General features: G+C 42.7%; 1 protein-coding gene across 2 annotated transcripts; it reads right to left on the bottom strand.

Moving 5' to 3' along the window:
• Positions 1-563: 563 nt before the first annotated feature.
• On the bottom strand, positions 564-11,751 carry LOC115683368 (transcription elongation factor SPT6 homolog). 2 transcript variants are annotated; one of them, XM_030607880.2, is made up of 17 exons: positions 11,627-11,751; positions 11,335-11,424; positions 10,152-10,287; positions 9,812-9,893; positions 9,548-9,701; positions 9,330-9,465; positions 9,005-9,251; positions 8,726-8,914; positions 8,528-8,650; positions 8,026-8,418; positions 7,830-7,937; positions 6,934-7,713; positions 6,161-6,302; positions 4,912-6,086; positions 3,673-3,882; positions 1,904-2,399; positions 564-1,189 (listed from the first exon to the last, which is right to left on the bottom strand). In XM_030607880.2, the coding sequence occupies exons 1-17, from the start codon at positions 11,655-11,657 to the stop codon at positions 753-755; spliced, it is 4,929 nt and encodes a 1,642-aa protein (XP_030463740.1). In that variant the 5' UTR covers positions 11,658-11,751; the 3' UTR covers positions 564-752. The 2 variants fall into 2 exon arrangements, with proteins under 2 accessions (XP_030463740.1, XP_056171040.1); XM_056315065.1 differs by having other exon boundaries at positions 1,145-1,283; positions 11,627-11,694.
• Positions 11,752-15,520: the final 3,769 nt, after the last annotated feature.

Genomic DNA, 15,520 nt, shown 5'->3' with positions numbered 1-15,520 from the left:
GATACATTAACTTCGAATTTTTTTTGTGTTTAAACTATATTTATTGTGACATATTTATTCCTGAACTCCTGAACTCTTTTTGTGACAAAATTTTAAATTTATATTTATGTAATAAATTTACTTTCCATTAATGTTTCATTAGATGATTTTTCAGTTAAAATGACGTCATTTTTTTTTAACTTAAGCCACATGAGCTTTCCGATGTTTATATAAGTAAATTTTTAACGATTTTCGTTAACAGAATTTTGATGAGAATAAATGTCACACAAATACAAATTCAAAATTTTTTGTAACAAAAAAGGTTTGAGGGTTAACAGAGCCATATGTCGATCTAACATGTGGCGGCAATACGAGTTTCCTTTTTGATTTGGGCTAAAAATCGGCACAGATAATTCATCGTATCATCTCAGGATTAAAATCTCAAGACTCATTCCGGACGCTCAGCCTTTTCTTCTCTATTTTTTCTTTCTTTTTGAGAAAATAAGGGGCAAGTTCTTTCTGCTTCTACCAGCTTCTTTGCTTCTCCGGCAGGATTTAAAAAAAATTGAAGGGGACGCTCGACAAAAGACAAAAACACTAAATCATATTTAGCCCGAATAATGTCAGCATTCTTCCAATTCACACGGCTCATTTGGGGGGGAAAAGAGGAGACGGTAGAAAGAAAATCTGGGTTTCATCTTCTTCTTCCTTGCAGTGGGAAAAGCCTCGGAGAGAGAATGAAAAACACCAGGAAGCTTTCGTCCAACGTAACATCACCAACCACCCCCACCAGACCATGCATCATCAGAAGCTTTCTTGGAGTTACTACCCCCCCAACCGCCGCCGCCGTTGTCGGTCCCGCCCTCGGTAGCGCCGGCGCTGCCCCAACTTCCGGACCCACTTGCCCAACCACCGCGGTCACCTCCGCCGCCGCTTCCGCTGCCCCCAGCGCCCCATCCGCCAGGAAACGATTCCTTGCCCGGCGAATTCTGGACTTTAGCGCCCGGAAAGCTGCCCCACCCATCACCTCCGTCCTTGCTACCGGAATCCCATCGAGGCGCGTCGTAACCTGAATCTTGTCGGTCATTACCGGGGGTGTTAGTCCCCCTGTTATTATTATATGAGCCCCGACCACGTCCACGCCCACCATATGGTCTAGGAAGCCCACTAGGATGCCCATCACGACCGCTGCTGTTTCTGTAGTCTCGACCTGTTAAAATTCAATCCGACATGAATTTTCAAATAAAGAAAACTAGTTTGGGCCATCCGAATGGATTAAAAACACGGAAGCACTTCCCAACTATCTGAAAACACAAAAGAGAAATGAAAAACAGAAAACATTCAGTCCTTACCAGGGGAGAAACATGACAGAAGGGAAATAGCCCATGACAGTAAATTACGTATGGCCAAAAAAAGAGAGAAACACGCAATGTGACATTAAGTACATGATGTAAACAGACCACATCACGCCCTAGCAATCCCTCCAACAAAATTGTAATAGCCAGACCAAATCTCAGTTATAGGTGGTCAACATCATGAGCTTCTGTTAAGGATCTTATTCAATCAAACCAGAAGAGACTCCCAATTACTGGATTCTGGTGACGAGTGCCCCAGGATACTAAGGAAATGCATTGATAGTCCTTGTATCATGTATAATCAGTGCTTTGAAAATTGAATTATTTTCAAGTCTAGTATATTCACAAGTCCACCGAGGCACTTGTCAACCGGACCCATTTACTATTTTAGAACAAAACCCAGTCTCGACTCATACATTCTAGGCTAAGCAATGAACTTAGGCCATCTATTCCTAACCTCAGAATGGTTAGCACTGAAAAATCCAAGGGAACCTTCTGCAGAAATTCCAATGGGAGAAACATAAAGCATCATCGCAAGTCTATATATTAGGTATCTAGACCACCCGTACCTGTTCTTGACCCTGGTGTTGAAGATCTATCCCTGTCAAAAGACTGGCCCCTCCAGCCGCCTTCATTTGTGGAACCACCCCAACCACTGCCAACAGATGTTCCTGAAGAACCTCCAGTTGCAGGGCTTCGCATAGGCACCATGGCAGCGACCGACCTAATTGATGGTGTCGAGTCATGTTGAGGGTCGTTGATATGCTTCTGAAAATATGCCACGAGCCGATCAATGTCCTCAAACATCCTTTTCCGGAACTTAAATCCTTTAGGGTAAAGACCGATGTACTCGTGGTGGGGATTTGTGCTCCTTATATAAGAAAGGATGAATGTGCCTGGATGTTCATGGGAAATGCCAAAGCAATAAACTATCCTCATAGGATACTCTGCTTTCTCAATCTTTAGAAGCTCATCAACTTCTGCTTTAGTGCCCTTCCTAAACTTTCGATAGTTCAGCATTGCCTTTAAATGACCCACCAAGGGATCAACATATCGGTCCATAACCTACAATATATGCAATTCAATTTTAAAAAGGATATCCGATCCCATTTCAGCACGGATGTCACATAAATTTAAAACAAGTATCCTAAATTTAAAACGAGTACACTAGCATCAGCCTCTGCCAATAAATCCACAATAGAAAAAAACAATAATATCGAGTATCTTCAAAACAATACAGCACTGGAAATATTTTCCAGAGTTAGATTAAAATGTTACGTCCCGTGTTAGCCGCCTGCTTTCAAGATCTCCCTTTCTTAAAAATACCCTTGGAAATAAGTCAGTTCTGGAACTCCAAAATGGTCATTTTCTGTATAAATCAACCTTAATAAGACATAATCCTCAATGCAAGCTAACAACTAGGAAAATTTCGTAAGTTTGCTTCTTAATAGTAAATTCCAAATTACAACCTACCAGAGATATTCCTAAACTAAGAATTTTACTGGATTCTGGTTCTTAACAATAGCTACATCCTGTGCTTAGCAAGAAAAATTGCTAAGTCATTATAGGAAAGCACAGTATATTTGCAATGGTTCAACTAAGCACTTCCAGCCCCCAAACCTACCCAGCCTAAAAAACCACCGTATGCAAGCGTTAGCAAGCATACACCCAAAGGATCGATTTTTAAGTTACAGAAAATTGCAAAAATCTCTACCGGAATTACCAAAAAAAAGCAAAGACAATGCATTGACCATAAAATACTAAAGCACGGTTAATTACAACCAACAACAACCACTATCAGGCAAAATCAAACAAGTAAAGAAAGAACCACAAGTTCACTAAGGAAAGGAAGTAGCCTTTAACACAAAAAATTTGACTCAAAAAAGAAGTCGGTTGATTTGTATTACGATGATTTGGAACTGTCCAATTTATATACAGGCAGCTCGGGCAATTCATTTGCAGTGAGCGTATAGACACATGTAGGGAGGAAGATATTGAATAAATGGACCCAGTCTGCAGTCTCAAGCCTATTTCACGAAAATTACCGTTAAACAATTTTCTCAGACTATATCATTTAAGAAGCAAGAACAAGTTCCTGATGCCCATCAGCTCAATAAATTCTCACTCTATAATTCTAAGAAGAGTTCCCACACAAAGAATTAAGCAATGTAACTCAGCATCTCAAAAATCTGATATAAACAATGCAATAAATAGACTAGCTAAAAAACAGCTAATTGATGCGAAGCACACCGATGCACTTTTCTAAAGGATCATGCAACGTGCAAAATATTTTGAAATTCTTCATGTGGTGAGTTGATTGACACTAAAAATTACTGACCTCATCCAAATCCTCGAAGGTGTCCTCCCCAATTTTCAATGTCTTACCAATGCGAAGCAGACTTGTGATGTCTTTGTGCTCCTTGCCACCTTCAACTATATCCTTGTGCGCATAAACACCATCATAAACTTTAAGAGTCAATGTCAGATAAGACGGCCCTCGAGAACTCGGACGAATGACACTTTCACCGGGATCTTTGTCTGACAAGAACTGCCACAAAAGAACCATTCTTCAGTACTTTGCTCAATAAATGATTTTCTTAGAAGTGAGGTGCAAAAGAACGCATGTAACCCTGCATTCAAACCAATTTCTATCAACACTCAACAGACATCCAACTTTCCTGGCCCTCAGCCCCAAAAAATTCCATGAGATCTGTATATACGTGGAATGCTGCCACAATAAAGTTTATGTTGACAAACATATATAAGAAAAATCAAGTTCCAGTTTATTAAAGCCAAACAAACTGCTGAGATACCAAGTTGAGTGCCAAGTATATGAAATCTATGAATAATTTTTTATTTAGAACAAGTACAAACAAAGCCTTGTCCTACTAAGTGGGCTCAGCTATATAAATCCTTATATGCCCAATTGATTCAAAGAGGTCTTGTCAAACAAGCACAAAAGCTATTATGTTTAAAAAAAATGCACATCTTTTCTTCTGTCATACATAAAATTACGAATGCTTGAACCAAATCCAAACCAAAATAAGTAGTCAAAAAAGTCTTAAGAACATTGTGCATCACAAAATATTTTGTCCCCATGACTCGATAAGATGGAGTAACTCCTCTTTCACAACTTCAAGCTATATCATGGAAAACCTAGTGTTCATCACTCTAGAGTACCCAAAGATGGAAGGGGGAACCAACAATTAAAAGCATCTCCCCAGCAGTACCAGATCAAGATCCTTTGAGGCCCAGAATTTCAGAACAACTGAACCATCTGCCACCCAACATATATCACCACCATTTGCAAACACCTTCTCACTCTCTTTCCTTCTCTTCCTTTTGAACCACCCTCATACACTCGACAATGATGCACATAAACTAAACTAACAACTTGCTGCCTAACCCGTCATCTATTTGTTTTATGTTCAGAAATGAACAGGATTGCCTACTTTAGCAGATCAAAGTCAATCAGAAATTTATTAGGGATATGCATAAGATATTGCAACATGACAATTCCGCAAACAATATCTATGCACTTAAACTTTAAGAAAGACCTTTATTTTAGGCCACACACCTCAATTGCTTCATCAGCTGTAATATTCTGGAAGCGAGGGTGAACAATCATTCTTGGTTTGAAATGTCTCTTAGCAAGCTCCTTCTCTTTCCGAGCTTTCTCTTGCTCACTCTGTAAGCTGCTCCTATCTTCATGGTAGTAAGGATCAACGTTCTGGACATTCTGATATCTGTTATTTCTCATCTCACTCTCGCGACAAACTAGGAAAACCTGATGCCTATTCTTCTGAATCGACTTTATTTTGCATGTAAGGATGTCGCCTTCATGCAACCTATCAGACAGCTCAGGTATGTCTCTCCAGTCATCTGAGTAGTCCTCCCTCATAAGGACACCAGTTAAACCAGATTCAAGTGCACAAATTGCTTTTTGAGGTTGCACCCTGCGAACTGTGGCTTGCACAATTCTCCCGTCAGCCAAAGTTTCCTCAGTCTCACCTGAAAGCATATAAAACTCCTCATCCTGACTAAGTTCCTCATATTGTTTTCGCCAATCCTGAAAACCCTGGATTAACTCCCTCACAATCATATGGAGCGTCTGTATTTTATTCACACGCTGCTTGTCTTTAGCATATCTAGGCAGATCAAGTGATTTCAAAAACTTCGGATGGTCCCTGACATATTCTACAGCCATTTCCAACGCCTCATCATCAAAGTTTCCATCACCGTCGCCATATTTATCATAAACATCTTTGGCCAACTCCTGGGCTAAGTTATAAGATTCTGGATGGATTCTTGTATCATCTAACAAGTCGATGAACTGGCTGCTGCTAGCAGCCAAGCCACTTCGTCTGACACGCAAGAAACCAACAGCATTCACGAACACCTTCTTACCAAGTCCGTGAACCGATACAAAGTCTTTTCGAGTGTAAATCGCTCCAGCCCTCACCAATGACCTCTGTAAAGATGCTGCCTTCCTAGGTCCAAGCCCGGATATGAATTGTAAAGGTGCAAACAACCACTCATGGCTAATAGCTAAATTAACATCTAGCCCTACTTGATTTGTCACATCTACCATGACCTGTTCAACCATGCTGTACTTTTCATCAGGAGTGAGAAAATTCTCCAGAGGATTAAGTTTCCAAGATAATATCTCCTTCCCAGGACCACAAAGAGTTGCGACCATTGCCAAGGGATTTTGGAGATAGCGCCCAAGAGCCACAGCTCGCCTCACAATGCCTGAAAATGAATGACAAGGATAGAGGATCACAATTTTAGTCTTCAATATATACAAAGTGCAACATTCTTTTTACCTTGTTGAGACGGCAGTTGATCCGATGAAATCCGAGAATTTTCATATAGACGAGGTAGAGATTCATCCCCATACACAATGCTTAAGCCATCCATCTCATGACCCACATCCCGAGGGTTTTCCTCCACCATTTTGAAAATAATCTGCAGAGAGCAAAACAGGACACTGATACATCAGCAGAGCAGAGAAGGCAACAAAAAAAGTTTTCAAAGAGAACATCCAACTCAAAAATCCCAACAAGAAATCATCTCCTATCCTTGACAATGTACAAGACGACCCAGAGAAAACTTATTTATACATTATAATCACTATTTCCAAGATAAGTACTGGAATACATGTCAATATTCAAACAGTGTAAGAGGAGGGAAAACTCCCTATCATTATCTTTTCCAGACAAAATGAAAGAGCATGAAACTAAAAAATGCAAGTTTATGTGCCTCCTACTCAACTCCATGACTTATAAGAGAAACACAACTCATGTGTGACAAATCCCAATTCATCATTCTCAAAACACTGGAATGATAAGAGACTTGCTACACACCATCGGTTGGACATTTGGACCTGAATCAATACCAAATAAGAACTTAAGAGGGAATATTTACTTGTTACCACAACTTCGGCAATCAACGCAAAATTGAGGTTCACCTGAAACAAGTAATTAACCCAAAAGCAAGAACAAACTCAAGGTCGTAACACTTTCAAGACAACCTTACTAATCTTTAGGCCAAGCAACAAAAGGAAAGGAAATTGATACAAATCTATTAGAGACATCACCTCATATATGTCATCCTTCAACCGTGTGCAAGACAAATTGACAGCTCCCAGAACTACAACATGTGGTTGGTGATCTGTCATGAACTTCAAAACCCTTTGTTGGTCATTTTTCTTGCGTTGCTGGTCATTTATATTTTGAGAACGCAAGGTAAGGGATCCTGTATAAAGCACATCTAGGACCTCCCCAGATGAATCTAGCATCACAAAGGTTGTCGCAGGTTTTCCTGGACCCCAGCAGCAAGCCATAACTCTTGGTGCTGCTTCATCATCCGAGCTAAACTCACTTTCCTTCCTTTGATAAGGTCCAATGGAAACTTTACTCCACAGAGCCTCGCCATATTCTGTTACCAACCAGTTCTTGGATCTACTGGTCAACAATGCTCTCGCTTCTTTCTCCATTGAGGGAAGAAGAAAACCATGAAGTGCATCCTCCAAGATTAAGTTCCTCTGCTCATTCCACAGCTGAGCAGATTTACTTACCCCATCACTCAGATAATAAATTGTGCAGTCATGTACCAACTTTTTCAGTGCTGCCTCGGGTAACTTGATCGAAACTTGAAGCAACTTCTCCTCTTCTGCTCTCTGGACTAAAAGCCACTGTGCATCCTCAAACGCACTCAGTGGCTTTTCACGCAGCCACTTAACAGGAGCAAACTGATGGAAAGAATCGATAGTCGAGTTTCCATCAGGTGTAGGACTTGTTGACACCACAGCATTATCCATGAATACGCTTCGGACATACTTTCGAACCCGGGGCTCACAACTAATTTCAACTGCTGCCTGAAAATTTTCAAAAAGGATCGGCAATTAGCAATAGCACAATATGTAACACCCATTGAAAAAGAATCATACACCATAAAGCAAACAATTAAAAAAAAATGGTGATGTATGTATACCATGTGCCGTGCCCCTTTAAGAACAGCTTGTGGAGTCTCAAACATAGCACATGTGAAGTTAGAGGCCATCTCTTCTGGAGTTTCCTTCGCATCTTCCAATTCATCCGTCTACATTGCAATAAAACACAAAGCAAGACCGTTGATTATTTCCTATCAATATCAATCTCACTCAAAAGCAGCAAGAAAACAATCTTACGTTCTTCAGATTTTCTAATGATATCAATAACCCAAATTGCTCCGAGCTGTATCCAAACTTGCTCGCAACCTCCCATAAGCCCGCCTTACTACAAACACTATATTGCGACTTCCTCTTGGGCCTCTTATATAGGCCTTCATCCAGTCCAACTTCGCCTGCAGGAAAATGCAAATTGAATTTCGAGTCAACATCATCAACCTCTCTTTCTGTTTCTGCAGCATTGAGTGACTTGGAAATCGAGTCAAAAAGCCGTTGATTCAGACTGAGCCTTGTTTCGTCGTACACTCGTCTAGACTCTTCCTCAAACCGCTTATAATAATATGACTGGAGAGCAGCCTTTCGTTTCTGAAGCAAGAGCCATTTCCTATCGAGATCATGAATAGCCCAAAGTACCTGCATTCAGGCATTGCAACAGTTAGTTAACACTTATTCCCCATATAAGATCACTCAAAACAGAGCCAACTCAAGATTTAATCGCAGCTTTCATGGTTGGTGCATCAACCTTGTGCCACTTCAGCGCAGGTGCTCTCTCAAAACTTTCATCATTCTCAAGACTTTCATTTCCGTCAGGATCCCTCAAGAGGCTCAAGCACTCCTCTTTACGATACATCGCAATGAAAGGTATCTGAGAGCCAATAAAGAAAAATAAATTTTCTTAACATAATAAAGCTGCTCAAGAAACAAACAGAGTGATACTAACATCCAACTTCTGAACGTGCAAAAGATTCAAAAAACTTGTTATGTCATCCTTGTCTATAGATATATCGTGCCCTCCATCCTTCTTGCGGAAAAGCAATGCCAATACACTTGTGAGCTGATTGTATATCCAGTTAGTCTCATCTTCAAAATCAATTTCATCTGTCCGCAGATTAACGCCTTCGTCGGATATCTATCAAAACAAGGGTATGACCATAAAAGGACCAATCAGCAAACACGTACATTGGAGCAAATAGAAAAATTGTGTTGATGAAGTATAAACCTGCTTCCTCTCCGGAACATCTCTCTCTCGAATCACGTCATCTTTCTCTGTCATATACTTCTCTGAAAGAATAACAGGTTCAAATTCATCTTCAAGTCTCCTTTCCCTCAAGTCAGTAGATTCTAAGCTTTGTTTGCGCAACTGCAAGAGGTCATCAACATCGCCAAAAATTTCATGGGCTTCTTGGAGCGCAGATGATGACACTCCAGGAGCCTGTCTAGACTTCTTTCTCTTAAATTTCCTCCTCCTTAAGAAAAGAAAGAAACACTGGTATAACAACTCGGTTACATAAACATTGTAATAATATACGGAGTTTCCGGAGTACCTGACAGGAGCACCATTCTCATCAACTTCTTCCTCATCAACAATAAAATCGGCCATGTCATCGTCATCACCTATCTCTGCATCTTCCTCCTCCTCCATTGGCTCTTCGTCTTCAGCAATATCCTCGAGCGGTTGTCCTATAATGTTATAAATACGAACCATTACGAATAAGTTAAGACCTAAGTCCATAAATTTTACAGTGCAATAAGAGACACAAACCCTCGTCATCCCCAAACAGACTGCGCTTGAGTTTCTCCTCCGCAGTTCGCCCACCTTTACCACTTCCAACAACCTCCTCCTCATCAGAAAACCCAGAGCTCTCCTCATCAGCATTCCTCCGGGCTTTCTTCAGCCGTTTAAACTTTTTGCTCTCCTAAAGAGATTCCAACCTTTAAATTAGATGTGTTTTTTTTTTACAAAGAACGGGACAATAGAGCAGCAAACAATCAAAAGATAAACAGGGAAAAAAATCCACCAGAATACCTTCGATGGGCGGTGAAAACCAGTGATATTGTTGTCTTCAAGGAGATCGTAGTCATCCTCATCAAGTTGGAACTCCTTAGCACTTTAATTCCCAATCACCAAGAAGAAGGATGAATGAAGAAAGATAAGAATTAGAGATTCACTCCCTTTTCAGACTGGGGCATGCTTTCAAACTAAAAAAAAATCTCCAATATGTGAAGAGCCATATCAAAGTCATATTCGCAGTTAAAAACTTATATATAAGCAAAGATCCTCTATTTCTGTAGATGATTTTCTTATTATGGGGAAAAGATCAACAAAGAAAGCTGTGCTTATTCCAAAAAGAGAAAGGAGATAATACTTCTTCTTTCTCTTTTTTTTCTTCTGCCTCTCCTCATCACTGTCCGCCCTATCCTCTTCATCATCCTGTTCTTCTTCTTCTTCATCAACATCATCTACGATAAATCCATCTTTCTCATACTCATCCTGTCCCTCTTCTGCCAAACAAAACTGGAGGATATGACTATGTACTCAAGTAGACATCCCTGTAAGAAATCACCAACTAAAAGGAGGACAGCTTGAAACTTAACAGCCAATGAAGTATGTACTGAATTACTGGTCGAAGGAAGAATACTAAAACTTAAGTAGAATGATTATAACATTGATCAAAACCCATTGCTATGGGCAAGAGCTACAGGTCAAGAGCTCAATTCAGCATTGAAAACACACTCATCCACTCATAGTTGGATAACCGAGCCAATGAAGTGCCCATATCATATGAAGAAAATCAAAATTATAGCAGAAATGCCAAACTAGATGTTACTCTACTTCCAAAGATAATGCCGGATACCAATTGCTCCAAGAAAAAGCACAAAACTATGACTCTCTCCAAGCGAATGCACGTGACCCTTTTCGTTTCTTAAGATTACCATAAATATTTCTTTGCTCAAACCCTGAAATTTACAGTTTCGAAGGATTCTTCATTATCTTTCTTCCAGAGTTCTACTCTTCCATCAATAAGCAAGTTCGGTCCGCAAGGAAGATCTACAATGTCAAGAGCCTCTCTCCGCACTCCGTGAGGTCATTGACATTCTCCATAATGATGTTCAAGTGCTCCAGTCAGTTCTCACAGCGAGGCTAATATATATTTACCACAACCATCCTGACCTCTAAATCTCTGTAATCCACTGCTTTTCACCCAACGAAGGAAAAAAAAAAAAAAACCTTCTCCAGTCACTATCATAAAAACACCCCAATCCGATCCATACGAAGCCTCGACCCTCACACTATACCATGCAATATCCCAAACCTATTCACTCGAACCCACCGTCGGATCAAAACAAAGAGAGAAAATTTTTTTGCCCAAGACCAAAACCTCACACCACCTCTCGAGCAAACAAACCCTAGACCAATCCATCACGAAGCCTCCTCCTAAAGCTCGAAACAACAGCCACGATCTCCCACCCCACCCCCCAAAAAAAAAGAAACGAGCCTTTTCGGCAGAGAAGATTGGTGGAAGCCAAAAAAAAGAGAGAAAGGAGTACCGTCCTCTTCGTCCTCGTCTTCAACGCCACGTCCCCCGACTTCGTCCTCGTCCTCGAGGTGTTCCCTCCCGTCTCCCACCTCGAGCTCGTCTGCCCACCGCCACACGACGCCCGCCGGAGACCAACAAAACAAGGAAGAAAATCACAACCGCAATGCGAGGGGATGAGGGAAAAAAAAAGGGAATCGGAGAGACACTCGAGGCCGGAGAGGATTCGTTCCGGCCGGAAGAAGGACCGAAACGGCAGGAAATGGAAAATTGCGCAAGGGGGGTTTTCTCGAGGGGGCGCTCACCTTCGTCGTCCGAGACGACCGCTTTGCCCATGGCCGCCGGAGGGAGGATTAGGGTTTCGTGGAGACTTCGACCGGAGAGGGAGCGCGTCTAGAGCGGAGAGAGCTCGCGCACAGAGAGATGATACTGAGATTGCAGGAAACGAAGATGCTTGGGGGACTTTGGGGGAGAGGAGGCGACGCCCCCGCGAAATTACGAAACGGCCCCCCCCCCCCCTCCGAGGGTTTTGGGCCCGGCCCACCGGACGAGGGGTGCTTACGGGCCGGGCTTTGCCCGGAATTGTTCTCGCCGGGAGCCGGCCCGGCCCAACCCGGGCTGGCCCGAACCTTCGAAGATATGAGAACTAATAAATATGGGAAAAGTGCCAAAAAAGTCCTAAACCTTTTGCATTTATGCCAATTTAGTCCTAAATCTTTTTTTGGTGTCAATTCAGTCCTAAACCTTTTGCATTAGTGCCAATTCAGTCCTAAACCTTTTGTCTTTATTGCAATTCAGTCCTTCCGATCAATTTTGATCAGATTTTGCTGACGTGGATGTCGATCGGCCGGCAGCCGATCACCGGCGTTGACGTAGACAACTTTAATAATATTTTAATATTTTTTTTGAATTTTTATTAATTTTTTTCTTTTCTTTTTTTTTCTCTCCCCTCCCTCCAGTGGTCGGCGAGGGCGAGCCTCGCTAATGGCCGGTGTGGGCGAGCCTTGCCGGCGCCGGCCTCTGGCCTCTGGCCACCAACCGCCGGCGACCGGTTGGAGGGAGGGGAGAGAAAAAAAAATTTAATAAAAATTCAATTAAAATATTAAAATATTATTAAAGTTGTCTACGTCAGCGCCGGTGATCGGCCGCCAGTCGATCGACGTCCACGTTAGCAAAATCCGGCCAAAATTGACCGGAAGGACTGAATTGGCATAAAGACAAAAGGTTTATGACTGAATTGGCACAAAGACAAAAGGTTTAGGACTGAATTGGCACCAATGTAAAAGGTTTAGGACTCAATTGGCACCAAAAAAAGGTTTAGGACTAAATTGGCACAAATGCAAAAGGTTTAGGACTTTTTTGGCACTTTTCCCTATATTGCTTTATTTATGGGATAAGTGGATTTGAAATACTAAAACTTGTCACGAAAACGCAATCGAACCCTAAAACTTTCGAAAAGTGCAATCGAGTCTTAAAACTTGTCACGAAAGTACAATTGAGTCCTAAAACTTTCAAAAAGTGCAATCAACAACTTGTCAAATTAGTCTAATTAGATCCTTCCGTTAATTGTATTTTTTGAACGTTTTAGGACTTGATTGCACTTTCCTAACAAGTTTTAGAACTTTCAATGCACTTATCCCTTCGTTTATTGATCGAATATGTCACACCCCGAACCCCATCGAGCTCGCAGCATACCTCTATGGTCGAATATCGCGACGTCCCAGGATGTCGCTGACCCCACACATCCAGATATAAGGCACCAGTGGAAGCAACAAACACCCAGACAATATTTAGAAAGGGGTAATAGAGAAAACTATACATACATTACCAAGTCGAACTTATACAATATACACCATTTACAATCCTTTCCAAATATACACGCACACCGGGCTTCTAAAGTTCACACCACCGATATAAAAAAGGACAAGTAGTCTGGGTATACTCTAACTCCAAAAATGGGACACTTCAAAAGGTTCACTTTACCCCTAAACTAGCCCCTACGCCCTCTAGACGGCGTCCACTCCGAGTCAGACTCCCCAGAACCCGAGTCTGAATCCCCCTGAGCCACCTGCTCCTCTAAGGACTCAGAATCCGCCTCGATCTCAATCGGGTTGTCCTCATCACCCGACTCTAACGGAACCTCAATTCGCTCCTCCTCTTCAAACTCCTCTTCTGACTCTTCCTCTGGTTCCTCCTCTGGTTCTACCTCTGGATCTTCTTTTGGTTCCTCCTCAGGCTCTTCTTCGGGTTCCTCCTCTGGCACTGCACCCAAATCTACATCCATCGGGTCGAACCCTGCTTATGACTCTTCCGGCTCCGGATCAAGCTCAGCCGCTGATGGTTCGGGTGCTGCAGGTACATGCTGATGTCCTGACTGTGCGAGGCTAGTATCAAGACTAGTCATCTCACCATCGGGAGGGGGTATAGCCGACGGATCCCAATCTCCCACTCCGTCAAACGGGACATCAAAGCCTCGAACAGGACCAAACTCGTCCATGCCATCCCGAAAACACCAAGCTATATAAGTGTGGGCCTGCCAAAGGGGTTGTCCTATATCTACCCAGACTACTGTAGTATGCTTAATCCAAGCCATATTATCATCTATCGGGTACTCTACCACTGCATGGTCGGTGTGCATAGGTATACCAAAATGCTGAGGCGGTGGCGGTGGAAGATTTATGGTCCAGGCCGGGGTTCTGAAATTGTTTGGTTAAACAACCATGAGAACCGTCTCAGCAAGTAAACAACCTAAACCCCACCTAGGCTAACACGTACCTCCAGACAAGTCCAAACACAATAACTCTCAACAAGCACATAACAGGCACACTATTGCACTTACCTGGGCTTTTAATGCGTACAATCTGCACGTTAGTCTCAATTACACAAATTCCAACCACATGCACATTCCAAATTAATTTCATGCCCAAAACACAAGTCGAACATATGGCATTTCCAATTTCGCATTTCACACACTCGGTCATGCCTCGCCACACTATTTTCATTAAACTTGCCCATGACCCGCGTAATTACGCATCAGGTCCATTTTAAATTCACGGTTCACTTACGACCGCCTCAAATTCACAACACTCCTTAGCCCGCGTTACAGTACACGCCTCAGGCTCAACATCCTCCACCTACGGCACAACCCGCGTTAACGAACACGCCTCAGGTTGGCGGTCTTCTAGTAATACCGGGCATCGTCCCGCGTCAAAGTACACGCCTCAGGACGGCACAATTCCCCGCGTTACACTACACGCCTCAGGATTTTCGTGACCATATGCACGACATATCGCATAAATTTTTCACCCATTCACTCGCTCGAACATCATACGAACATGCTCGATTGACACACCAATATGCCAAATTACCAACCGATCCAGTTCAGCCCATGCACGTATCAATCCTCACGCATTTCACATGCTCAATCGGCACACAAACGAGCCCCATTTCCAGCCAATCCAATTCAGCTCATGCACATATAAACGGGTCCACATTTCAACCCATTATTCTACAATTCGACGAGCATGCAAGGTCGCCATTGGACCCACAATCACAGCCACTAATATGAGCATAAATTCAACATATTCATGTCTATTTCAAGCCATAACAATCACCGCAACCAGCCACGACACCACACATCAAACCAACACGTTTAGTCCCCAAATCGAACCATATGCTCATCATTTCAAACCACGATTTTCAGCACTCGATTCAACAACAAATCAGTCCCGAAACCATCACAAATTCATCCACAAAACCAGCCAAGATCAGCCCTAATTCAGTCTACCAACACAGCCCTTAAACAGCCACTAAATAACCCAAATCAGCCCCTAATTAAGTCCGTTAGTACCCGATATCCTAAGTAGAGTTTATGATGCCACTTACTTGAAATCCTAGGCTAGCTCGGGCAAGAAGGGAGGGGCGGCTGGCCGGCAGTCACCCGGCGAATGGGCGGCGGCTGAACGGCGGCGACGGTGGCTGGACGATTTGCTGTCTACCTCGGCTGGGCTGAACCGAATGAAGGCTGGTGATGGTGGTTTCGGTGAAGGGAAAACAGGGGAGAGAGAGGGAGTGAGACAGTGAGGTGATGGTAGTGACGGTGAGGCCGCGGCACCGTGGACGACCAAGCGGCGACGATCCGGCACGGCGGGTGAGCGGCGGCGATGGCTGGCCTGGACGGTCAATCACGGTCACGGTGG

Source organism: Syzygium oleosum, unplaced genomic scaffold (assembly GCF_021117445.2).
Source record: "Syzygium oleosum isolate NSW1041296 unplaced genomic scaffold, Sole_v2.1 Sole_v2.10, whole genome shotgun sequence".
In the NCBI taxonomy this organism is placed as follows: Eukaryota; Viridiplantae; Streptophyta; class Magnoliopsida; order Myrtales; family Myrtaceae; genus Syzygium; species Syzygium oleosum.
The sequence above is the reverse complement of the archived record's forward strand: the minus strand, read 5'-3'. Positions and strand labels throughout refer to the sequence as shown.